Source organism: Vulpes lagopus, chromosome 9, assembly GCF_018345385.1.
Source record: "Vulpes lagopus strain Blue_001 chromosome 9, ASM1834538v1, whole genome shotgun sequence".
NCBI classification, from domain to species: Eukaryota; Metazoa; Chordata; class Mammalia; order Carnivora; family Canidae; genus Vulpes; species Vulpes lagopus.
In genome coordinates, this window is record NC_054832.1 from 69,041,475 (window position 1) to 69,068,387 (window position 26,913).

General features: G+C 44.2%; 1 protein-coding gene across 4 annotated transcripts in view; it reads right to left on the reverse strand.

Moving 5' to 3' along the window:
* Positions 1-9,335: 9,335 nt before the first annotated feature.
* Positions 9,336-26,913, reverse strand: part of CHD7 (chromodomain helicase DNA binding protein 7) — a 191,636-nt gene continuing 174,058 nt past the window's right edge. For 3 of the 4 annotated variants that reach the window (XM_041768871.1, XM_041768868.1, XM_041768869.1), the window contains exons 25-38: positions 26,796-26,899; positions 25,340-25,469; positions 24,825-24,897; positions 24,610-24,667; positions 23,671-23,899; positions 23,214-23,422; positions 22,407-23,078; positions 21,202-21,362; positions 18,819-19,046; positions 18,153-18,596; positions 14,803-15,024; positions 12,888-13,028; positions 12,555-12,659; positions 9,336-11,297 (exon numbers count right to left, since the gene is read on the reverse strand). In XM_041768871.1, the coding sequence (XP_041624805.1) occupies positions 10,395-11,297; positions 12,555-12,659; positions 12,888-13,028; positions 14,803-15,024; positions 18,153-18,596; positions 18,819-19,046; positions 21,202-21,362; positions 22,407-23,078; positions 23,214-23,422; positions 23,671-23,899; positions 24,610-24,667; positions 24,825-24,897; positions 25,340-25,469; positions 26,796-26,899 (3,679 nt within the window). In that variant the 3' untranslated portion in view covers positions 9,336-10,394. The remainder of the gene's footprint in view (positions 11,298-12,554; positions 12,660-12,887; positions 13,029-14,802; positions 15,025-18,152; positions 18,597-18,818; positions 19,047-21,201; positions 21,363-22,406; positions 23,079-23,213; positions 23,423-23,670; positions 23,900-24,609; positions 24,668-24,824; positions 24,898-25,339; positions 25,470-26,795; positions 26,900-26,913) is intronic. The other variant, XM_041768870.1, reaches the window with a different exon arrangement.

Below are 26,913 nucleotides of genomic sequence, written 5' to 3' on the forward strand. Positions count from 1 at the left end.
TGTCTACCGGCCCCCATGCTTATGGAAGAGGGAAAGAATTCATTCCACTCAAACAAACACACAACTCACACAAGAACCGGGCTGACACAATGGACAACTCCTCTTACCACGCAGGGACAGCACAATAGTTGACATTGTGAAGTGTTTACTTAGTGCCAGGCCTGCTCAGCGCTCCGCGCATGATCTCATCCGGTCTCCTAAGCAGGCCTACACCGGGCTGTTACCATCCCCCGGCCACGGGAGGCGGCCACAGCTGTGGGCCTTACTCGACGGAGACAGGAGGGCCCGTCCAGGCCGTGTGTGGAGGGACACTCTGCTTAAAAGCAAGCCCCAATCGACTCGAATGGAATTTTCAGCCTCTTTCTCTCAAAGAGGGAGTCACAGGGGCACTTGGGTGGCTCAGTTGGTTAAGCATCTGACTCGATTTTGGCTCGGGTCGTGGTCTCAGAGTCAGGAGCTCGAGCCCCAGGTTGGGCTCTGCGCTCACCTAGGAGTCTGCTGGAGATTCTCTCTCTCCCTCTCCCTCTGTCTCTCCTTGCTCCTGCTTTCTCTCTCTCTCTCTCTAAAAAAAAAAAAAAAAAAAAAAAGGGAGTCACAGGTGCTTTGAGGACCACGTGAGACTGAGGGACACTCTTTCCAGAAAAAAATACACATACAATTGTGCATCAACGTCAGGAGATTTGAGGTCACTTTGGCCTCCCTGCCACGAAGCTCATCCAGGTGTCCAGATTCAGAATTCTTGTTTATTTTTTAAATTTTTATTACTTTTTCTTATTCATGAGAGACACGGAGAGAGAGGCAGAGACATAGGCAGAGGGAGAGGCAGGCTCCCTACAGGGAGCCTGATGCAGGACTCGATCCAGGGAGCCTGGGATCACACCCTGAGCCCAAGGCAGAGACGCTCAACCCCTGAGCCACCCGGTGCCCCATGAATTCTTGTTTAAAGCAGAATTTTTCAAGAAGCAGGCCCTCACCTTTTAATTGAATCATAAAATCAATTTAGACAGGCACAAGCATTTATTTTTGACTGAAATCAAATACAACAAATGATTTGAGTATATGAGAGGGAGTAAGCCTATGCTGTGACTTGTGGCCTTTGGGGAAAAAATTGGTATCCAAATGTGAATATGCACAAGGCCCCAGTGTGCATCCTATTTGTCTTCAGAGTTTGAGAGCCAGAGTCATACCCAGCCTGACCCCCTCTCCAGCCCCTGCACTGCTCTTGGGGAAGCCACCATCATCTCATCTTTGCAGACGTTTCTTACTGACCAGATCACCCCGGCCACTTTGTCAGTGCTTTTATTTTTTATTATTTTTTTAAAGATTTATTTATTTTATGATAGACATAGAGAGAGAGAGAGAGGCAGAGACACAGGAGGAGGGAGAAACAGGCTCCACGCCGGGAGCCTGACACGGTCTCGATCCTGGGACTCCAGGATCGCGCCCTGGGCCAAAGGCAGGCGCCAAACCTCTGAGCCACCCAGGGATCCCCTTCGTCGGTGCTTTTGGATGCCACTCTCCGAAGCCACTTTCTTTTGGAACTCATTAGATGAGGATGGTTTTAGGGTCAACCTTTATGTCAGTGCCACACACTGAGGACGTTGCATACACACTATTTGTCATCCTCACAGCAGCCTACGAGGAAGGCATGATCATGGTTGATGTTACTAGTATTATTCCAAATGTACAAATGAAGGCGGAGGCCCAGAGAGGGGTCCAAGCTCTGGCTGTGCGGGACTGCCAGTCTGCATTGGGCACGGGTGGCCTGTCTGGTGTGTAGTGTGGCAGAGAGACCTGAGTTTAGGTCCAAAGACCTGCGCATAAGATCCATCTAAGCCACCTGCTGACCTTGGATTGCTGAGATTTAGTATCTTTGGTCTCTGAAGTCACAACTCACGAGCGATTTCAAAGTTGTATCAGTTGAGATCATGCGTGCATGTTTTGCAATCTGTAAGTTGCAGCCAGGCCTGTGTTATTTATATAAACTACGTCAGTCAGAGACCTGCGAAGGCCCTCGAGAGCGAGGACCCTGACTACATTCTTTGTCTCCTACACCCCCCCTTCCAGCTGCACATTAAATATTTGCCAATTGATTGCTGCATAAGGACAAGAATGATGCCTATTATTCCCTTTCTCTAGCAGGCTTTAAAAAAAGAAAGTGTCCCTAATACACAAAAAGACTCCCTGACATTTGTCCTTGAGAGGGAGGAGGCTTCGAACAAGAAGCACAAGACGGCTGCCTTGAATCCACCAGGCAAGATGTCCAGGCCTCACCTCAGAGGAAGTCAGCTTGTGGACGCTGGCGGCAAGGATGCTCTCGACCACTGCTGAAGCCATTTTTGGATCGCCGTCGGGGGCACGTGCAGGAGACGCGGCGTCAGCACCAGCCATGTTCATGCACGAGAGGCTGGTGTGCAAGTCGGTTAACCCAAGTTTCTAAATTCTGTGGCCTCTTGTCCTGGCAGCAATTCAGAAGCCTCGATGGCTCGCCTTCAAGTAAAATAAGATTGGTTTAAGCTGTCCGTGCTCTGGGTGAGGTTGCCAGGTGCAGGCAGCTAACCTCACTGGAGCTGAGGACAGCCCCTCGTGTCACCTGCTTCCCCCAGGCTGCATGGGCGCGGGGTGTCCGGAACTATTCACCGCATTTGGCCACAACCGACGGTCAACTGGCTGGGATCATTGGTAGCTGTAGCAGCCATTACAACTGGAATCTAGGGACGCCCGGTGGCTCAGTGGTTGAGCTTCTGCCTTCGGCCCAGGGCGTGATCCCAGGGTCCTGGGATCGAGTCCCGCATCGGTTGCTTCTCTATGAATAAATAAATAAATAAAATCTTAAAAAAAAAAAAAGAAAAAGAAAACTTGAGTCTGCCTAAGCCCTTGAGTTAAGGTGGTCATGCCAGTGTCCCCTTGAGGGCAGGGACAGGCACCACGTTCCTAGCACCCACGGGGATAAGTGTGCCACATCCATCGCGTGTGGGTCCTTTGGGCACGTGGCGCTTCGGGGGCCGCTTTGGCGAGGCTCTTGCATACCCAGGAGCGGAGGGCTGTTTGGGACACGACAGGTGTCCGAAACTCAACTGGAGATGAGCTTTGGTCACTTGGGCTCCGCAGACGCAGAGAAACAACAAGTGAGGGCGGGGCTGCTTTTCTACGGCCTCGGCCCGTATGTCACGCGCTGGTCCCCGGGATCCTTCCTACCCTCCACAGGCCAGCGGTGTTTCGTCCCTTTGGCCCGCTCCCAAACCACATTAAAAACTCACAGAAACACAAAAGGCTTTTATTTCCCTGCCATCAGAAACGGTATTGGGGTTTATTGCCGGGACTGTCCCCAAGCAGAGGGGATTGGTGGTAACAACTGATACTTGTCCCTCCCGCTCACTGGACCGCTCTCCGGTTGCAACGTAAAGGGCCATTCTGGGCTTGAATTGTGTGCTGATGGCCAGGGCAGTGCTTTTCTCAAGAGGGGCCTGCGGGGGGGGGGGGGGGGGGGGCGGGGCTAGGCCCACTCTTGGGTCCTGACTCTTGGGTCCTGGGATCGCTCTTGGGCCGTGAGGTGGAGCCTCCAGTCGGCTCGCGCTCAATGCAGAGGCTGCTTGAGTTTCTCTCTCTCTCCCCCTGCCCCCAGCATGTGTTTTTTTCTATCAAATAAATAGATCTAGGGGATCCCTGGGTGGCTCAGTGGTTTAGTGCCTGCCTTTGGCCTGGGGTGTGATCCTGGAGACCCAGGATCGAGTCCCATGCTGGGCTCCCTGCATGGAGCCTGCTTCTCCCTCTGCCTGTGTCTCTGCTTCTCTCTGTCTCTCATGAATAAATAAATAAAATCTTAAGGAAAAAAAACCAAAACAAATAAATAGATCTAAAAAAACTTACCTGTCTCTAAATATTAAAAACAAAACGGGGGGGGGGGTGCCTGGGGTGGAGGGCCCTGGCGGAGCAGGTCGTCGTCCAGTTGCTGTTTTCCTGTTTTCCCTCTCAGAACACACGGTTCTGTACAAAAATGGGGCTCTTGGGTGTGTGTGTGTGTGTGTGTGTGTGTGTGGTCTGTAACTTCATTTTGGAGGGTGAAGGCAGAAGGGAGATTTTTAGATGGTTTTCACCTAACCCTGCAGGCTACGCCGAGGCCGCCCAGCTGCTCCCCAGAAGCTGGCCGGGGCTGCAGAGGCGGCCGGCGAGGAGCTGAGAAACAGGCCAGCTTGGTCTCCGAGGAACAAAGCCTCCCCAGCCAGACACAAGGGCGGCCTCTCATTTTCCAGGGACTCTCACAATGAGATGGAAAGGATCCTGGCCGTCGCCTCGCAGGGCCCCAGCTCCGGAGAGAACATTAGCTCGGCAGCTACAGATATGCAAATCTGCGGAGCGCTCCAGCGGAGGCCGGGGCCTGCGAGGCGGGGAAGCAGCACTCCCTTCTGCCCGGCCACCTCCCAGCCTTGCGGGGGGCCGGAGGGCCGGTCTGCCTCCTAGGGCCAGGTCCCAGGGCCCCTACCCAAAGACCTAGAAGACAAGCTTCGGAAATGCGGCAAAAGTATGTGGACTATCAAATCGGTTCCATAGGTTCTATCCTAAAATCAACATGGATGTAAAGTCTGCTCTTGATTAAACATTTTGACGATTTTATTTATTTATTCATGAGACACACACACACACACACACACACACAGAGACACAGACACACAGGCAGAGGGAGAAGCAGGCTCCATGCAGGAAGCCCGATGTGGGACTCGATCCTGGGACTGCCCTGAGCCGGAGCTCCACCACTGAGCCACCCAGGTGTCCCAAACAGATTTTTTTTAACTTAAATATCTTTCAGTCATCCTTTACTAGGGCTTTGGTCTTGTAGCATGAGACACCGGAACTTCTAGTCATAAGATTAGTTGTTATTGAGGGAGTGTATAGCTTAATTAATTAATTATATTTTATTTAAATTCCTTTTGCTGGTAGCTTATTTTATTTTAGGTATGGGTTTTTTTTTTTTTTTTTTTTTAATATTGTAGACCTAAGTTTACACAAATGGCAGGTTTTTACTTACGACAGTCCACCACTACATACAGCTTATACTGGAGAAGCCTTCATTCTAGTTCCCTCCACTGCAGTTGTCTATCCACTTGGCCTTGGGCAGCGACCCCACCTAACCAGCTAAATAGGGGAGGCAGCAAGAACATTGACCTACCTCTCCTGGGCGTGCGGTGGGTTAGCTCACAAGTGCCCTTTGGTAACCACAAACGCTGAATTCTAAAACGCTAAGAGCTTCTTGGCTCCTAAGGAAACATGGTGGAGCACGTCAGACAGGACAAATTTTCTCTCCTCAAATGGCGTACTCTCCCGACTATGAAATTCACAGCCTGCTTACGGTTTCAGTCATCCAGCCAACGTCCAGGTTGAAGTCTCTTGAACTGGGGCCGACAAGGATGAGGTGGTTTGGGGCTGCAAAGGGTGTGAAGCCAGGGCAGTACCTGGATCTTGTCACAAGAGCATCAGGTTTCTCTCTTTTGTAATTTTGAAATCGAGCTTTAAGATCAAAACACAAGCATGGGCAATGGACAATGGAAGGAGCCACCTAAAGCAGGGTACTAAGTGATTGCTAAACAATATTTTGACCTGGTGTTTCTCTTTATCATACATTAAGAAATCTATTATGCTGTCCTTTAGCTATCACTCAAAAAATTCCCAATGACACTCAACTTGGAGCCCAGAAAGACCTCGTGAACAAGAAAGGTTCATGGGAAAGAACCTGGTGGGGAGACATCGATACACTTAAATGACCATCTGTCAGCATCTGCAGGTGGGTTCTGCTGTGTTTGTTCAGTTGATGAAAATTTCAGTCAGCTTAGGAGCTAAACAAATTATACAAGTAAATGCTTCTGAAGATAAAGATGTCCGATGAAAGAAGACTATATTTGAAGTTTTAGTTGTCATTACCCTCGTCTTTGACTTCATTTAAGTTACGTGGCAAACATTCATTCACTAAGGAAATGGAAATTAAAATTCAATTCTACATTCGTAGATCCAAAGTAAGATCTACAGATCAACAGACCATCGATTAGAGCTACATTGCCAACACGTATACACAAGGAGTTGTTCTAGTTTGGGTTTAGAGACTCAAGAATAAGAATGGGAGCAAGAGAAAGTTAAGGAGAAACCTTAAAACATACACGACTTAAATAGTCCAAAAATATTCTGTAAATCATCATAACCCCCACCAGAAAAATTGCCAAGTTGGGTGACTCTCCCCACAAAAAATTCAATGATGAAATGCTTTTCACTGAAGGAGTCTTACACTAAATATTTCAGAAGGTAATTTACTCATCTATTTTGCCAAATGTAGTTTACTTTCCTATAAATTGTCTATAAAACTGTGGTAGATCTTATCTGTGCTAAAAAATACATAAAATTGCTCATTAGAGAGCCCAGTTGAATATGATATATTCTAACTTTTAAGTGCTTGTTAGAAGTCATTTACATTGTTTTGCTTCCTAATTTAAATTTATTGATGGCTCCAGAGGCACAGCAATGCTTGCTGCACACACGTCACTTCAACAATGCACATACATTCTTACTGCCCCTACCTGTTAGAAATAGTCTTAGAACTCTTCCCAAAGATAATTAACAGTTTTCAATGAACTGAAGAATTTTGTAACAGAACATGGAAGGAAACTTTTCTGTTCCCAGTATCTTTTCCTGTAACATTTATCATTCAATTCCTTAAAAAAAGAAAGAAAGAAAGAAAAAAAAAGCATAGCAAACATTTGGATGTATTTCAGGAGTAATCCTGAAGTTAATTCAAATTATTCACATAATTCCAAGGCTGCCATAGCAGTCTCCCGACTAGAATTCCCAGCTCCTCTTTACGAGCCTTTTTTTTTTTTCCCCCACATTGTGGCCACCGCGATTATTTATTTTAAAAATACAAATTTGGTCATACTGCCTTCCTGCATAAAACCTCCCAAGCATTTTCTACAGCACCTAAAAGGAAATCCAAAGCCTCCAACAGGGCATCCCTGCCTCCCTCTTCTTCTGGGTGGATGGGCTGCCCAAGAAGCCCTTTCTTCCAAGCTCACTCTCAAACTCAGGGTCTTTGCTCTGCACTCTTCCCTTTGCCCAGAACATCCTCCAACCAGATCTTCATCTGGCTCCTGCTTCTCATCACTCAGGCAAGTAAGCAGAGCTGCCCCTTCGCAGTGCTCCTCCCTGTCTGCCCCATTACATTATTTAATGGTCTTCCTTGATCTATAAAAGTTTTATGTATGATCTGCTTATCACCTGTCTCCTTGCTCCTCAAATGTAAAATCTGACAGCAGGCGACTAGTCTGTTTTCGTTGTAAGGCTCCTGCCTCTGAAACCCCCTCTAGCACATGGAACCCCACAAATGTTTGCTGATGAACATTAATTACACTGGCTCATCAGTTAAGTGCCTGGGCTTTGGAGTTGATCAATCTGGGTTCAAATACCAGGTTTGCGATTTATTAACTCGGAAGCCTGAGTAAGCTTATCTTTTCCAAAGACTTGATTTCTTTATAAAATTGAAGTATTCACGGGGCAAGATAAACCCAAATTTAAAGGAGGTAACTGGGACTCAAGTTTCCATAGTTAAGAGCTCACACTGTTCCACTTGACACAGGCTTTCTCTTAATCCAAGTCTGAAACTTAAGATCCTTATGGGTGGGTCGGTGGAGAGGTAAAAACACTCCAAATCATCATTTTATAATAATTTTCTTTCAGAGACCTAAGAGAGCCATATTTTGGGATAATGTAAGTAGGCTCTGATGTCAGACTGCCTGGGTTCCAATCCAGCTCCTATATTTACCACGGGCCAACTCCTAAGTCTCTGAAAGGCTCAGTTTCCTGGTGGAAGGAAAGTACTTCCCTCTCAGAGAAGGGAGATGAGCAGCAATGCCATGGAAAGCAGGTAGCAAGCACCTCAGGACTTAATTGACATTGAAGCACACAAGGAACCCTAGTTATTAAGGATCAGATTGAATTTAAAGTATTTCTTACTTAGGTAAATTCAAGGACTAACATCAAGAATTAATTCCATTAGAAGAAAAAAAAAACCCATATTTTCCAACATGGAAATCTAAATGACTTTAACAAAATAAATCGCAGCTAACGCAGAGCCAGCTGGTGACCCATCTCTCAACTCAGGGTTCCTTCTGGCCACAGCCACCAATGCCTTTGCTCTTGGCATTTCCTTCCCTAACAGTCCCACTGCATGTTCTATTTACACAAGGTCGTAGGAAAACATCCAGTACTATAAAGTATTTTAGAAAAAGACCCTTTTAGGACTCACTTTATTAAACACACTCTTCTTACCTAATGTCTTACTTTGAGGCTTAAAAAAATCTTTGTTTTAAATATTTAAACTCCCTGTACTTTGTGCAGATCTAGTCTTTTTTTTTTTTTTTTTCCCATGTTCAAAGAATTCCATTTCGGAAGATATTCTCAGATTAAAGGCACTTTTTACTCCAGTGCACACTACCCGCTTGTTAACTTCCAAGACACAATAGTAACGATGGTGGATAAAAAGCAACCAGAGGGTCTCTAGCATGGGGGCTTCAAGTTGTCCTTTTTCCAGAATCACACGGGCAGATTTTCACCTTGGGATAAAAACGAACCGAGTCTTAGTGTCTACAAGGACTTTAGACAATCTGTCTTGTGACACATCCAGTGGGGGATGGACTACTTGAGTGTAGACAGGGTGTGGAAGGAGGTGACGAACACAGAACTCCAACCACATCCCTTCTTCTCCGTTTCTAGCTGCATGGAAATACAGCTTTGTGTTCGGTCAGGTGACATGAAAGGTGAAAAGAGTAGCTCTCAAATTATATTTAACCTCGAATATCAAAGGTCATGAAGGGGTGCACAGATGGGCAGCTCCGGAGCCCGCGCATGCGCACGCGGTTGCTCAAGTGGGCCCCTTTTAATTCCACATGGGTTTTCCACACAGTTTCTGGCATCAAGCACCGGTCCGCAGGACACCAGAGCGCCTTTGTGTCCCTTGCTGACACTCTGGCATTGTGTTTTTCTACCCATTAACCAAGGATAAATGACCTAGATATTCTGCCTATTAAAGCCTCATTTTTCTTTTGCCCTTTTGTTCTTTAGTGTACCACATTATCAGACGCTGCACACATTTTAAAGTATTCTCAGTCTCAGATGCCCTTTTGAGGGAGTAATAGGAGGTTTTTGTGTGTGGTTCTGTGGAGATATCTGGAGTGGAATTATGTGAAGGTAATTTAAGGTTTTTCTTCCTGTCTAGTCTGAAGACAATCAGTTTAGTGAATTACTAACAGCTAATCTAGCATAAGAGGATATATCAAGAAACCGTACAAAGGCCAGAATGCTGTATTTGCATCTATTGCGAATACAAAAAATAGAGTGAACACCAGTTCCCCTACATACTACATTCTATAATTACATCTCTGCATATCATGGGTCACTTTTATTAAAAGCATCATTACTACAGTTGGCAGCAATTTACATTTTATCTTACATGATAGCAGTTTTCAAAGAAAAAAATAAAAGGACATCACAACAAAGAAAAACAATACATTTACAAAGTCATGTCTGTAAACTTCAAGGCTAGTTTAGAGCTGAGGTAATGCTGTTTTAGCTTTGTGGCTAAAGTAACAAAGTCCTTTAATTTAAAAAAGGTACCTGATTCTCTCTTCTCTCACTCTTTATTTATTCATCTATTTATTTTGTTTATACCAGTGCATTACAAGACCACGAGACAATGGAACTGTAGTTCTGTCTGGCAAGAACCCTCCCAGTAGGTTAATTTCCAAAGGGACCCTTCACATTCAACAGCTGCCTTATTATTGCTGCGCCTCGGGACAGAGACGTTCACACTAACGTGGAGATTGTCAGAGTGTATGGATGTGTGTGGATGCGCAAGTGTGGGAACCCCCATACAGTCAAAAGGGAAACAAATGAGCAAGTATGATATGTATGGTAAATTTCATCTTGACCTTCACAGCAAAAAAATTAAAATTAAAAAATTAAATATATAACTTCATACTTCCTTTGAGCAGCACTTCCTTCCATTAGTGCCACTCAGTTACAAATTGCTCTTTATTATAATACCAATGGTACCAAAAGAAAAAAAAGAAAAAAAAAGCAGAGCATTATGTAAGTTTCCTTAAAAAAGACATGATCACCTCTCAAATTTCATCTCTCCTAGGGATAATAAATAATGCACTGCACAATACTTAATGACCAAGATACCTTTTGACACACCTGTATAACATGACTTGGACTTTTTTTTTTCCTTTTTTTTTTTTGCTACACTATGTTACAGAACAGCTTATAAAACTAGGTATGAACATTAACTGTGAGTGTAAACAGTAGGACTACCACTTGTCAAAAGTTTTAAACACTTTAACTGGAACTGGTACTGGTTATTCGTCATTTTCATTGTTTTCTAGTTCGTCCCCCCCGTCAAGGGAGTCCAGCTCTTCACCCTGTGCCATCTCATCCTCGAACACGGAGGACTCCGCAGTCTTGTCCAGGTTCTCCTCGGCGTCGCTGCCTTCCAGGTTCTCCTCTTCCGGGAAGGCGCCCCCCTCGGCCTTGTCGGGGGCCTTTTCCTCGCCGGGGCCCACGGCGCTCTGGAGTCCTGCTAAGGCGGGGAAGCCGGGCAGCGTCAATCCCCCCAGTCCTGGAGGTAGAAACATGGATGGGTAGAAGAGGCCCGGCGCCATGGTGGACAGGAGGAAGGGGTTGAAGGCGAGCGGGCTGGAGGGCAGCCCGGCCGGGGCAGTAGCAGCACCAACAGATCCATTGGCGGAGTCAGTAGCCGACGCAGCATCTGTGCTTTTCTCGGAGTCTTTGCTCTCTTCCTCGTTCTCGTTGCCCTTCTCCTCCCCCTTGGACGCGCCGTCGTCCGGGTCCCCGGGGCCCGAAGCGGCCGCGGCGTTGCCGGCAGCGGACAGCGGGCTGTTCAGCAGCCCGCCCAGGCCGAACACGCTGGGCAGCCCGGCCATGCCCGGCAGCACGAGGGGCAGCACGGCCGCGGGGTTCTTCGTGTCGCCGGCCGCGGCCGTCGCCAGTCCCGGGGGGAAGCCCATGAGCCCCGCCAGCTGGAGCGACTGCAGGTTCTGGAGGTTCTGAAGGCTCGTCAGGTCCATCCCCGCGAACAGACTGTTCACCAGCAGAGGGTTGATCCCCGACGTGGAGGCCGCGGCCGCCGCAGCCGCCCGGGCGATCTCGCTCTTAGGCCTTCGACCTCGTCGGCTCGCTCCCTCCCCCCGCACCACGGGGCCGGTGAGCAGGCGGTCAAACATCGACTCGGGAACGAAACCCTGAGGCAAAGGGACAGGCAGACGGCAGCTGTAAGCAGCTGTGAGCGAGCGCGGCTGGGAAAGCTTAAGTTCACTGGGGGCCCTTGGGCGCTGCTGGAAATGCTCATTCTGAATGGAGACACGAAGCCATGACTGCATCCGAGCAGCCCCGAAAGCAGACCCTCTACCTTTGGGCACTTACGTGAAACTCACTGAATTGTGTGTGCAGCTGCAGAAAAATTGCTAAAGGCCGCTCTACTGGGGAGGTCAACAGCCAGTTATCAGCATATCCATAACTACCTCGAGAAATAACGTATTGCGAGGAAGTTGAAAAGTGTGCACACTGACCAAAATCACATTTTAGTATCTACCCTGGAGAACCAAAAACTATGTTCACCCCAAAACACATATTTATAGCAGCTGTCCTCATATTTGCCCAAGTCTAGAAACCACCCACACGTCCTTCTACGGGTGATGGGTAAGCGCACACACGGGCATATGCGTGCGTCGGAGGGACGCTTAGCGATGAGAAGGATGCTCAGCGATGAGTTGCACAAACTTCTGACATGAGCAACCATGTGGATAAATCTCAATTATGATGTCATCTTAAAAAGGTTAGACAATTTATGCTTCGCTAATAGGACATCCCAAAAAGACAAAACTTGGGACAGGGAACAGATCAGCAGATGTGTGAGCTAGGAAGGGTAGGGAGGGGTAAGTAATACAAGGGAACTTGGGGTCGCACCGTCTATATTTTGGTTGCAGTCGTGGTTCAAGAAATTACACGTTATGACTGACAGAACCATACACCAAAAGAAAAATGAGAAATTTTACTGTATAAACAACCAGAGAAATCAAGACAGCAACAAATTCATCTTGAAGAGTAAAGTGGAAAAAAATTTTAGACAAAACTGTTGTATTCTTTATTTGAAAATTAAAAAAAAAAAAAATCAGTGAATCTTAATGATCTCAACCACCACGAATTCTATTCCACAGGTAGACTGTTAACCAGGTTTACCTGGGACATTCCACCCTGTAGTAAGTCTACCTCCAAGACTGTGAACATGTATTTCTACACAATCCTTTAAAATCAGAGCTGTCAAATGAATCCGCTTTGAGCTAATGATGTATGGATATAAGAAATGAGGATGTATTATGTCAATTCTTTTCAGAATCAGTTATCACTGAATCATTCATGGTCAACAGAAAAGAAAGAAAAGCTCAGGAGACCACACTTTTGTATCAATACCTCTCCAGACAGAAGCACAGTGTACTTACAGACTGCTTCACTATCTCAGTCCAGTCTGGAGCAACTGCAAACTCAGGGTTCTCTTCCAGCCACCTGGGCAGGTCCTTCATTGGAGGCGCCATAGCTCCACCCATCTGGGGAGAGGCATTTGGAAAATGATCTAAAAGCACCTGCATTCCCCCCTTCCTCTGTCTCTCTCTCTCACACACACACTCTCACACACACACACACACACACACACACACACACACACACGTATCATATACAGATATTCTGGAAGAAACATGATTTTTCTTCCTTAAAAAGATGTCAGGATAAAAAGCTTCCTTCTGTGAGCTCAATTTCCTTTCCCAAATGTTCACCTTCTTTCCATTTCGTTTATTGACCACAGGCACCCTTTCTTCTCCTGTCAAAGTGTTTATATCCAATTTATTAGGGTTTCGACATCTATGTCGTTTCTGTTTCGGTTTCTGAAATGAGGAAAACAGCACATCCGCATTCTTCTGCAAAAAAATCCCAAATACATATTTAGCAAGATTGTATTTAGTAATTACCCTTTCCTATAAAAATGACAGAATATAATCCAGCCATTTGTTTTCTGCTCCAAGTAATCTCTAAACCCAATGTGGGGCTCAAACCTACAACCTGGAGATCAAGAGTACACACTCTACCAATTCAGCCAGCCAGGCACCCTCAGTCAAGCCATTTTTAATTATTAGGGAAGTTACAGGAATCATTTTAAGTTATTAGAAACCATAACTTTTCTTTAAAAGGAAAAAAACTCCTATTTTTTTCTCTGTACATTAAGGAACTAAATAATCACGTAAGCTGAGAATTTGCTTTTCCTTTTATCAATAACTGCGCTTCAAGTCTTTTCTTCAAATGTTTAACCAAATCACAGTATTTTTTTAAATGTTTTTTTAACTAAGTCATGGTATTTAAAAAATATATATTTTATCTATTTGAGAGAGGGGGGCGGAGGGGAAGAGGGAGAGGGAGAAGCAGACTGCCAGTTGAGCAGGGAGCCTAATGCAGGGCTTGATCCTAGAACCCCAGGACCATGACCTGAGCCAAAGGCAGATGATCAACAGACTGAGCCACCCAGGCACCTCCAAGTCATGGTATCTTTAAAGGAAACTTCTTCAAGTACTTTTGCTAATTTCTATTTAGTGATTTGGATGAATACAGAGATGACATCAGGTCTACAACACAGACTATATATGAGAAGCAACCCAAGGGATGAAAGGACCCATGCAGGAGGGGGCATTCTGAGTGGCAAGGACTCAACTTAAGATGAACTCAACAAGATAAAATGTGAAATTCTCTACTTAAGTTTTTTTTTTTTTTTAATTTTTTAATTTTTATTTTTATTTATGATAGTCACAGACAGAGAGAGAGAGAGGCAGAGACACAGGCAGAGGGAGAAGCAGGCTCCATGCACCGGGAGCCCGATGTGGGATTCGATCCCGGGTCTCCAGGATCGCGCCCTGGGCCAAAGGCAGGCGCCAAACCGCTGCGCCACCCAGGGATCCCTACTTAAGTTTTTTATTTTTAAAGGTTTTTAAAAATTTTATTTGACAGACAGAGTGCCTGCAAGAGGGGGATGGCCAGAGGGAGATGGAAAAGCAGACTCCCCCCTGAGCAGGGAGCCTGACCCGGGGCTCTATCACAGGACTCTGGGATGGTGACCTGAGCCCAAGGCAGCCACTTAACCAAATGAGCCACCCAGGCACTCCCTACACTTAAGTTTTAAAAAATCCAGTTACTAAGTACATAGGGAGTAAAAGATGTGCATTGCCAGCTAGCAAGCAGTTTATGAGATAAATCATCTGGAGATATTGTTTAATGTTTAATGTAACACATAGTGTTAGTTGTTAAAAAAAAAAATCTTGGGCTGTATTAGCTAGTCGAATTTCTGCAAGTTACAGCTTCATACTATTCTGTGCTGGTCAGACTTGGTCTGGAGACCAATTAAGGTACATTCATGAATGTCATCCCCATAATGAGACCACCTGAAAACCAGGTCATGTGAAGTGAAGAAATCATGTCTATTTGGTGAGAGGCGAAAGTAAGGAAGTGCGTAACAGGTGTCTTCAAATACCTACGAGGTTGTCCTTCAGACCCAAAGCTACCTTTTAATGACAGAAACTGGGAAATGTCTGAGATGAGGAGACATTCAAGCAAAAGGCAGAGGGATGGAGGATCTCTACACTGTACAGGAGAATTGCGAGGGCTATCCTCACAGGCCTCCTCCGGACTAAACTCTGTAGTACTTACTGGTACATAACTTGGCATATCAACAGTGTAAGTAGGATGCAGCTTCAGCCATTCAACTAAATCCTTGTTTTTAGGAGCATCCTCCCCCACCAGCCTAGTCCCATCTTCAAGATTTATCACGGGGATCCGTGTGTCTGGGTCCAGCTGTCCAGGAGAAGGAATGTTTCTTGTAGGTGGGGTCTCTATATCTTCTTCAAAAGCTTTGGTCACCTCAGCATCCTCCTGCAGAAAGTTGACAGGGGTTGAATGCTCGTAGGAAGAGAGATTCCAAAAATGTCTTATCTCAAGAAAACGCTATCCTAGCATAATGGATCTCTGACCAAAAACGGAAAAAAGTTACTTGAAACAATGTCAGTTTGGGAACAGCCATTAAATTAGAAGATAAAACTTAAATCTCATTCTTCACACGTAGAATTAGTAATTAGGAAATTCACAGTCCATCAATGTTCCATGTTTGAGATCTTAAGCAAGCAGCTAGGGCATGGGCAGTGTAGTCTGAGCTTGACTTGCAGGAAAGGTAGCCTCTCAATCTCTCTTGGGGATCTCAGGATAACATCATTAAAGAAATTATAATTAAAAGAATGTTCCAACAGTCAACCTGTACACGGCACTCTCTGAGCCACACAATTTTATTGGCAGTACAACAGCCTGGAGTAGGTATGTGTGGCAACACTGAAAATACCATGTCTATCTCAAGTCTAGCCTCTACCATGGTCCAGCCGGTGGTCCTCAAACTTACACCAAACTCCAGATACCTTTTATGGCAGCCCATTTGTCTATTCCTACTGCTGTTCCTACTTTGGTTCAGGTCTTCATCGCTGCCCCCCACCCCACATTACTACAATATTCCTAAATGATCTCCCTGAGTCTAGTTCCACCCTTCATTATTCTGACATCCCTACTGCTATATCAGAGTCCGTTTTTTAAAGTGCACTCTTCCTAAGTCAAAACAACCTGAACTATTTAAACTATTTTGATAATTGAATCCCCATCACCTTTAGGATAAAATCCAAGTTCTTTAGATGGCAATCGAGGCCCTCCCTGATCTGTATCCTACCTTGTATCCGAGCCCACATCTGCTGAACCTTGCCCTCCTCATCACATTCCCCTGCTACCAATGACTTTCAGTTCATCCAACACGGAAGGTTCTCTGGCCTCAGCCCCTTTTGCACACTGTTCTTCCTGCAACCTCTTTTCAAATGGTCAACTCCTATACAGTCTTCAGAACTTAACCAAAGTATGACCATGTCTAAGGAGACTTCATCTGTTTCTCCCCATATTCTCTTCCTGCCATTCCCCTTCTTCCTTTGTGGAATATTCACAAAGTATCCCAGGCATGCCTCACAGCTATGATACATTATTATTCATCTGTCACTCATTTTCAGTACTGAGTTTCAGTACAAGCACTTGTTAGGCCCTTATTCTTCACCTCCCAATACTTGGGGTTGGGGGAGCCAGCACACAAAGGGATGATTTCCACCATGTTGCTGAATGTATGATGACTGCATCCTTACTTTTCAGGGCAACACAAAACAGTCTCCGGGTTGAGTATCGACATAACAAAAGATTTCAAGATTTCAGCAGGTAACTTTGCTGACCTTTATACCTCTTCACTATTCCATTTATTTATAGACCACCATTCTCCTTGTATTTTATCTGTATGCACATAATACCACAATACCAAATAAGTAATCCCTAGATTAAAACATCTGACAATAAAACAAACAAAAATCTAAAAAATACATCCTTTAACATCTATTAGGAGTTTGGGGCTGGGTCGCTTATGTGACTTTAGAAAAACACCACTAAGTTCTTCAGGATGACTTCAAATGTGTGAAATGAAGAAAGTCAGCCTGAAGTTTAATATAGGATATATAATTACAATAGGAAAATAGTACCTGGCTCACATCGTTAATTCCTGATGCCTGAACTACAGACAAATATGTGCTGTGACTCAAATATTAAACACAAGAATAAACAAATAAAGGAGTGAGATGCAGAAACTCACTAACTTGTTGATGCTTATGGAGAAAGGGATTTCAGGGAACAAAAATCCATCAAAGTGTTAGGATGGTTTCAAGTGTGAAGGCTAATCACTAGTGATACAACCTTGAGGACCACACACCTAGAAATGACATTTTAACTTAGAGAATAACCAGTCACAGCTGATCCATTATGAGGTATATTTTTATAAGAATCTAAGAGTAATCACATGCTCAACAAAAATGACCATTATTATGATTCGTGCATGGTAATGAATTTTGAAAATTAACTTTTAATCACCCAGATGCTTCTGTTTCAATCAGACCCCACCAGAGGGCAAATTCCAGTGAATGCTATTTTGTCATTTCTAAACTTTTCACTCAACCACGACTTTTACTACCCTTTTACAGTTACTGAGCTTTCTGGAGGTTTCAAGAAATAGAAAATAAGCAATAAGAATAGGGATGAAAAAAGTAAAAGATATTGAAACAAGCGTCTCCCTCCTTTCAGTTTCAAATTTCAGCATTTCCCAAACTGTGATCCACAGGGAAAGGGCACATCACGGTTCCTGGAGCACCAGCTCCTCATGCACAAACCAGTTCCAGCACCATTATGTTGATTCAGGTTCCAAATCGATAAGGATTAAGATACCTAGTACTAATTTGTCCTTTAAAAAGGCATCACATGTAATCAAGTTCTTTGGGGGTAAAACCCTCATCATTTCATAGCAGCACATTTTTGGGTGGCATGGTTGAAGATTAGGGAAGAGAGCTGTTTTGATTACACTGCACTCAAGTCCTCTGAATTGAAAAAGAAAATGTCAAAATACATTGGCACATACATTTCATACAAACCTAAACTAGCACAGACCTTTATTCAGTTGAGACTTTAAAAGCAGCTACAATTATAGAGGTAGAAGAATTAGCAATCACTAGCTTTGTATATGAACACAAATCTTAAGTCTGGAATAAAACATTTATACTAATCTAATAAACGCCAGGGCCCAAACAACATTATTTTTAAGAGCAGAAGCTTTTTCCGCCTCAGGAATTCAGAGATAACAATTATAGGCTCAGAAGAACATGTTTTTGTTTTGGGCTAGTCTTCCGAGAGTAATCAATATATCAGGATCTTGGGAGGAATAAATCCTCAAGCTACATTTGGTTCAGGCCGAGTGATCTGTATCAATGCTCAACACAATTTTTCAGCTCAGAACCATGACTGTTCATTGTGATCCTATTTCTTTAGTGGAAGAAGCCAGCTTTAATACCACATCACTGAGAGGAGCACAGGCCAGCGTCGTCAGAATGGCAGGACTCTGGCTGCCACTGTGGGCACACACAATGGAAGTGAGCTCCTGAACTTACTGCACTCAATGACGTCCGTTTGTGGCTCATGAAAAGCAGATCAAGACCCTCCACGTTTTTCCTCCTTCCCCGCCTCCTCTTCATGGGAGGCTCTCCATCCACTAGGGAGCCATTAAGCAGATGCCTCGTGGGTGTGCGTGACAGGCCTGCCTGGAGCAGCTCCATCTGAGTCTTAAAGGCATCGGACACCGGTGTCGAGACATTAGGCAAGATAAACTTTGAAGTAAGAGATGAAAAATTTGAGGTAGAGCTTGCTGCCTCTCTTGAGGCCTTCGATAAATCTACAACTTTTTCTTGTCCATTTTCTGAGACCACCTGAGACTCCCGCAGCTGGGCAACCATTTCCATGAGGTTCCGCCGCTTGGCAGCTCTTTCGGCCTCGATTTCAATTTTTCTCCTCCTCCTCCTCCGCTGGCGAGGGACAGAGAGGTTTAGGGCGTCTTCCTATTGAAAAATTCCAACAGAATAATGAGCCTAAACTGTATCTGCTACACGGGCTGGATTTCAGAAAGAAAGAACATGAAGCTTCAGGAATTACACATTCATAACCGCTGAAAATGGCTGAGGAAATGCCATCTTTAACTCTTGGGAGGACCAGGGAGCTGCGAGCTCCCAAACCGAGTGATGATTTAGGGCACTTGCCTGTAAACAGCAAAACAAACTTACCTTCGACAACTGAGGAGAAGTTGTGAGGTCCTCGCTCCCACTGATGCTAGCCTGGCCGACCATGGAGAGCTCGGCAAAGCTCCTCTTCTGCAGGGGGCTGTCCATGGTGGGTGGTGTGTAACCAGGGATGAGGCCCTGGAAATCAAACATCTGGCGCCTGTTTACCGGCCATTTGCCTTTCAGCACTGCTTCACAGATGTTGTCTAATCGGTTTATCATTACTCGGTCCTGGAGGGAGAAGAAAAGTCACACGAAATTGTAATAAAGACATGGTGAAAATTACCAGATAAATATTTCCATCAAGATGCTAAAGAGCCTAAGAGGTTTAAAAGTCAATTCATGGGCAAAAAGTAAAACAAAGAACAAGCAAATAAATAAACAAAACCTGCCAAAACTGCTCTGCTCTGCTGGAAGGTGCTAAAGGTTGCTCCAACAGAGAGAACTTAATATTTTTTAATTTGCACACTGGATCACATAAATTAGAAAACATTACATAGCCACTTCTATTTCAAAAGTAACTTTTCTTCAAGTTAAAGAACTGTTGGTGAACACCAGCAGATAATAATGGAACCCTGCATTTAGCTTCTGGACGCTCTGGTGCTTCAGATCCACTGGCCGGATCGCAGTCTGTCCCAGGAAGTGGGACATCATTAGCGTCACTATTAATAAAGTTCAGCATTACGAAATGGGCACCAACCTAGGAACACCTAATGAATGTCAATTTGCATTCCCCACCTATTATCACTTCAAATTTCATTGAAGCGTGTACATTAAAAATTTCTAATTACAGCTCTTAGGCCCAGTTTCCATAGATTAAAAGTGTCTGCTACGATAGACCTCTAACTGATCTGGGAAACTCCCTTCTCGCCTCAATAAGGGGGATCAGCATAACAGAGTATAGGGAGGAAAAAATGTCTTTGAGAGGACACTCCTTCAGCTAAAAATTTCACACTGTCTCTTGTACAACTAATACTATGGAAGTTCAGCCTGGGGATGAGTCAACTGAAGCTGTTTTTGTGTTGTTTTAAACCAGATAGCCCTGTAATGGTGATTAGGGTGATTATGTCCCCACCCTGAAAAGCAGATCCAAATTACATACGGATTTATTATAAAATTATGCTAGTTAGCCAAAAAAGTAATTTCCATTTTGCTTTTGGTTATAGATAACTACATTTGGAATTATCTCATGATGTATTGGAGCAAATGGGTCAACAGCCCACCCTCTCTGGAGTTAAGATGACTATGGGTTTCCAAACCTACAAAGATGTCTTAAATCTGGAAGTTCTGTTTTAGATTTAAAAAAATGAAAACACACATTTAAAAAAGTCCACAAATTTTCTCTTGTGCACTGTTGGTAGGACTGTAAATGTGTGTAAATGTGTGTAACTGCTACAGAAAACAGTCTGGAGGGTCCTCAAAAAATTAAAAATAGAATGACATGTGACACATCCATCCCACTTCTGGGTGTATATCCAAAAGAACTGAAAGCAGGATCTCAAAGAGATACTAGTACCCTCATGTCCACAGTAGCACCATTATAAACCAGGGCATGGAAGAAACACAAATGTCCCAAGGACAGATGAATAGATAAAGAAAATGTGATATATACACACAATGGAATATTATTCAGCCTTAAAAAAGGAAGGAGATCCTGTCACATGTTACCATATGGATAAATGTTGAGGAAAAGGTGAAAATAAGTGAAATAAATGTGCCCCCAAAGGGCAAGTATTGCAAAATTCCACTTATATGATGAAGCATCTACAGTAGTCAAATTCACAGAAAAAGGAAAGTAGAGGAGTGGCTGCCAGAGGCTGAGGGGAGAGGAGAGGGGGTTGTTCAATGTGTATAAAGTTTCAGTCCCACAAGACAAAGAGAGTTCTGGAGATCTGTTTTATAGCAATATGAATGTACTTAGAACTACTGAACCATACGCTTAAAACTGGTTAAGATCATAAATTTCATGTTACATGGTTTTTACCACCATACAAAAAAATTTAAAAAGAAAAAAAGAAAAAGAGAAAAAAGAGCAACACTTCATGTTGCTAAGGGCAAGTCTGTGGAGACAACAACCCATAGACTTTACTGCACAATGTGACTACTAACCTAAAACACCTCAAGGAACCAAAAATCCAGGCAAGATTCTTATCTTTCCTTCATGTCACCTTTCCTGTCCTATTACAAAAGGACTGCAGACTTTAAAACATGAGAAAAATCTACAGTCTTCATACACTGTCAGAGTCTACTTTAAAATTCTCTGAAAAATCAAACCAGAATGATTTCCTATATTCCACTCTTTTTTGGCCCACAAAACAAAATAATAATACTAATAGTAATAGTAATAATAATAATAATAATAATAATAATAAAAGAACCCACCCACCTTAGGCCAAAATGAGAAAGCAAAAGTTCTTTCGTGAAGGAGCTGAGCTACTGAGGGATCGCCATCCTCCATGTAGAACCCATCTCGGGTTTCATCCCTAGCAGTGCTCATGGAGGCATTGCTCTCTTCATCAAAATTCTTCCCTCTAGAGACAGCTCCTGCTGAGAAATGAATTCATGTGCATTACTCACAACCAAAGTGTCAGTGGAAAAGAAGTTTAGAGAGGACATGGTAAAAAAAAATTTGAATACCAATCAGCTCCATTTTATTGAGAACCTACTATATGGCTAGGATGGCATTAGGTATCTTACAGTCTTGTTGTTTCAAGCTGGTGATGGCCCCTTCATGCAGATGGTGCTACTCTCATTTTACAGATGAAGACCCGGGCATGGTTAGGTAGGTGACATCACTAGTTATCTGATGCTCAGAGGAGGCGAAATGACAACCAAGTCTGACTCAGAGCCTCTCCACACAATGTCCCTCCACGCAGGAGAGAGGACTAACAACCAGCGGGAGTACCAAGCCCCAGCTCCCCAGAACAGTACAATAGAAGGCTTAATTTTTACTCTGTGTTGGGAATAGCAACCTGGCTGCAACTTACAAAGAAAACTGGTTATTTTCAGATTCTGCATCTACCCTTTACTTCTGACTTAAATCTAAAATTAAGCATCATTTGTTTCAAAATAATTACCAGTATTTATTCAGTGAATTCTCCTTCACATTTAATTGTCCAAATTAAAATCATGTGGAATTCTTAATACACTGCTACTACAAAGTTAACTCTTTTTTTTTTTTTTTTTTTTTAGATTTTATTTGTTTATTCATGAGAGATAGAGAGGCAGAGACATAGACAGAGGGAGAAGCAGGCTCCCTGTGGGGAGCCCGATGCGGAACTCAATCCTAGGACCCCGGGATCATAATCTGAGCCAAAGGCAGATGCTCAACCACTGAGCCACCCAGGTGACCCATTAACCCCAATTCTTAATCCGGAAATTGTTACAGGTCTTCTGAGCGATTAAGTAGTTCAAAATTCATACACATAAGCATACATGTAAGCATAACTCGAAAGTACCTATTCACAGAAGTAACTGTACACTAATTACCCTTGAAATAAATAAGAGCCCTTGCCATGTGCTGGGGAAGGATGGTCCTGGCATAGCTGCCATAGTGGGATGGGGAGAGAGGCCCAAGCAGCCCAGCATTACCTTCAAGCTGGGAAGACTCCTCTGATTTATCGTCATCCTCCAGCTTTTCTTCTTCATCCTCTTCAGAGCCTTTTTCTGAAATGGACTTGGGTCCTGTGTCTGCAGTGACCTCCATTCCTTTCAGCTCGCTTCTCACCGAGCCGGCCTCAGCCTCACACCCCTGCTTACTGTCCTTCTCCCCGCCATCCACCTCTTCATCGTCCTCCTTCCCCTCAGTTTTTTCTTGGGTGGCCACACTGCCTGACTCCTCCCCTTTGCCTTCACTTTGTCCTGTAGCCTTCTCCTCCTGGACATGAGCAGATGAGAGGACAGCAGGAGTCTGGCCAAACCCGACGGCCAGTGGGCCCAGGGAGGACATGTTACCGGCCCCTCTGTTCTGAGCAAAGTTTTTGTGTGCGTCCAAGAACGACAACTCGGGGTCATTGAGGATGTGATAATCCGTCCGACTGACCCCATGTTTAGCAGCACCGACCAGCAAGTCTCGGTCATGCCTCCCACATTCCCACCACTCTGGCAAATCCAAACTCGGCTGGCAGAGCTTCAGCCTCTCCCCCAGCTGAGGGTGATGGAGCACCTGCTCGCGGATTTTCCGTAGCAGCTCAATGCGGTAGAGTGTTCTGGAGGCACGCTCTTCTGTGATTGGTTCAATCATGGAGGAGAGGTCAGGTGGTTCTGTTAACAATCGACAATATGAAAACAATTGTATTCACTTGAAAGAACCCTAAGTATTGCTTTAAACTGCTCACCCTCTATTTCTCACTTTATTTGGCCTTTTACTATAGAATTTCTGTTACGAAAAGCACTTACCATCATCTGGCTTAGTGGGCATTCGACACACTCGCCTACACATGGCTACAAAACAACTGAAGTACTTCTCCAAACTCTCATCGGACTTCTTGTCGAGTCTGGCAAAGGCTCGAAATTGGTTCCAGTCAAACTGCTGTTTCATGGGGTCGAAAATAACTCCAAAAGTAGAAACCACACGGTAAAAGTCAGCCTCTTCTCTTCTTGTCCACCTAGGAGCAAGGAGACATTAGCTTCAACTGCACTTGAGCAAACAGGCTTAACGCTTATTCATTCTTCTTCTCTTTTCCCCTAAACTTAACACATGGGATGTATTCTGGGGGCGAGAGGCAGGCTGCTTTGATGTCCTGAGACTTCCTCTGATCAGCGTCTGGGATGTGATTCCTGTCTCTGGCTGGTCGAGAAGGGCAGAGAAGAGAGGCCCATCCCAGGAGCTGAGTAAAACCCCGAGGACACTCACTTTTGCCGTTTCTCAGATATTATAGCTTCCCTTTCTGCTTCTAGTGCTCTCACTTCCTCCCGGGGCCGTCGCCTCCGCCGGTCAGTCTTCATTAGGGCCTCTTGCCTCATTTGTTGCCTTTTATAGCTGCGCTGATAGGCAGTAATGAGCCGGCGCAGACGGGTAGTCAGGGTCGAGGTGTTGGGCCAGTAGAGTTGGCCTAACTCAGCAGTACTCTCACTGGGCTTGCCTGGGGAAGTGGAAAAAAAGATTTCTGAAATGTGTAGCTGCAATCTTGCAATACACAGGATTTTCCATCAAAACAAGATGACTCATTAACATTCAGATGACAGTGTGGGAAAGGTTATCTCAGTGTTCATTTTAAAAATATAAATAAATAAAGGATAATATTAGTATGAAACTTACAAACTTTTTTTTTTTTTTAAACTCCTTAGGGGGTTCTCGAGAAGCAAGTTTACGTCGCCGTTTTATGTAAGGAAACATACTTTATGCCACGAAATATACTATAACGATGCTCTCCCGTAACATACTTAGGATAATAATCTTGAACATAAAACATAATCACATAATTGATAGCTATTCATCTGACATTAGGGAAGAGGTCAGCATTCCAAAAACTTGCAGTGTTTTAGATACCTAGCAAATGTCCTACTCCCAAGAGATAGATTTCTAAAGATGCTTAAACTTTTCCACAAACTGGTATATAAATATATACAAAGTATCTCAGTCCAAAAAAGTAGTTATTTCATCAAAGAAATTCAGTGTAATGCATAACCCACAATAAACAAGAATTAAAACTGTTCACAAAAGGGACGAGTCAGTATAGAAGAAATAACATTTTAAGATACCATCGTCATAAAGAAGCAGAAGAGCAGGTATGTGAATTATGCCTGCACGGCACACATTTGCTCCGCTCTGTGGGCTTTTACAGAGCCTTACCTGTCGTGCGTATGTCCATGGCTTCCTCTTTATCTTCTGGAGGAGAATTTGCAAATTCCTTGAAGGGAAAGCAAGAAACAGAATTTTTATAATTTGGGGTTTGATTTTGCTTTATCTTATTAAGAAATGGCCATTATCTATAAAGTTTAACAAGTCTAATACGGGCAGATGATATTTTAATGGTGCTGTAAAAGTCAATATACTCTAGTTCTTACATCTATTTCATCCTTGAATGGTGTCCTGGTTGGTTTATATTCTGGGTCTTCATCTTCTCTATCAAATTCTCCCCTATATTGAAATTGTTAAAAAAAAAAAAAAGTGTAAATTGTACAGATAAACAAGAGATTGGGTGGGGGGAGGGCAGCTTGGGAAAGACTAATCCTCCACCTGATGCTACTTTTAATTCTGAGTTAGACATCAAAGGCAACCTGATCAGTATTTAAATCATACAGCCATGGACGGGGGAAGGGTCTGGGTTAGGGGCGGGGTAATGGGGGTGGGGGTGGGGGGAGAGAATGTGTCATTACTTGGAAAAAACAATTTTCAGACTATCTAGATAATATATCGTGTTTAAATAATCATTATCGTATAGAAGCCAACTGGACTGGTAAACATCACTGAAGTTCCAATCGGATACAATGCAGTGTGTGGTGCAGTGTAAGAACTGAACCCTGCTGATAGAGATGACACTGACATAAAGTTTATTACAATTTTTACATGTCCTTCTTACCCGTCACCACCATCTGCTAACATGTCTGTTCCTCTTTGCTCGGCAGCTATGGCCTTGGCATCGGGCATGCCGACTCGTTCCAGGAAGCACAGTGCAGGGTCAGCTCGCATGGAATTGTACTTCTCGTAGCCTGTGCCATCCCGACCAGCCCACACAGGACATGTACAGAAACAGCAAAAGGGCCGTCACTGACAAAATCATAGCACTGCCATGATACACCAAGTTTGGCTCTCAAATGAGATGATCATTTATGAACCTTGTTTTAGTCCAGTATTCCACAGAATGCTCACTACAGGGCACGTTTTTTGGGGGGAACCACGTGACATTTCAGAGAGGTTTTATCCAAATGACCGCAAACATTAATGGAAACACAGGTTCAAAATAACTGCAAGATGCCTAGGAAGATTTTTGACCCTATTTTCCCCAAGATCTAATTCTGCTTGACATTTAAAAGGCTTCCTCACGCTCCTTTACGACCTCTGTAGGGTACTCTGTGCCTACCCCATCCTCCTGTGGATGGCTTCCGTCCTGAGGAACTCACACCACTGGCTGAAAATCCCTGTCTACGTAAGGCCAGCGAACCTGTCTTATTAGGTTTAGGATGATGCATGTCAGCAAGATGACACTGTTCTCTCTATGGTTTTCAAACTGCAATTTGCTTTTTGACTGCCCAAGCTGACTAGATGTAAAATGGCAGATCCCAACAGTGCACTGCGGGAAAATGATTTTTAGGCTGAGCTCACAAAACGCGGCTGCAGTACGTAGGCAGAACAGCACAATTCAATTAGGATGTGTACTACAACACACCGCTCCTAACTGCTGTAGCGCCGCAAGCCAAACTGTAATCATGAAAGGTTTTATAAGCCATCATTCTCCCCTTTAGTCAGGCTGGGCTGCTGAGAATACCTCCGCGACCTCCAGAGAATTGGGATTATAATCAGGAATCGCTCACTGTATATATCATGCCAGTTCTGCATCCCCAGCCTTTCAAAGTTAACAAGGCTGCATCCCACTCAGGGGAGCCGTGAGTTCTCAGCACTGACATTTGTGAAATATTGCTTGGAACAAAGCCCAGGAGGCACTTGTACAGATTAATAGCAGAGGTTAAGCCCACCGTCCACTTTGACACGGGTTGGCAGAGCTAGCAAGGGGAGCCGTGCTGGAAGCAAAGTTTAGGGAGAGCTATAGGACAACTTGGCTATTATTAAAACAAATATGGTTTTGGTTTTATTTACAGCCAAGAAAGAAATGTTTTCTTCTCAAATACTCAACAAACATTCAAAAACAGCATCTGATATTTACAGTTCATATTAGATTTTTAGTACAGGAAAATGGTAGAAGCCAAGAGTCCTTTGGAACTATCCTCATTAATATTATGACTTTGGAAAAGGGTATGCAAAGAGCTCTAACAACGAAGCCACATAGTCAAGATATGGTCACATGAAACATCACTTACCGTGTTTGAACACTCCAATTAGGAGGGACTTATCTGCTTCCTTATCCCACCAATCTGTGGGGACTTCAGCATGGAAGGGTTCAGGTATCCACACATCAGCTTCACTATAAAGACACCG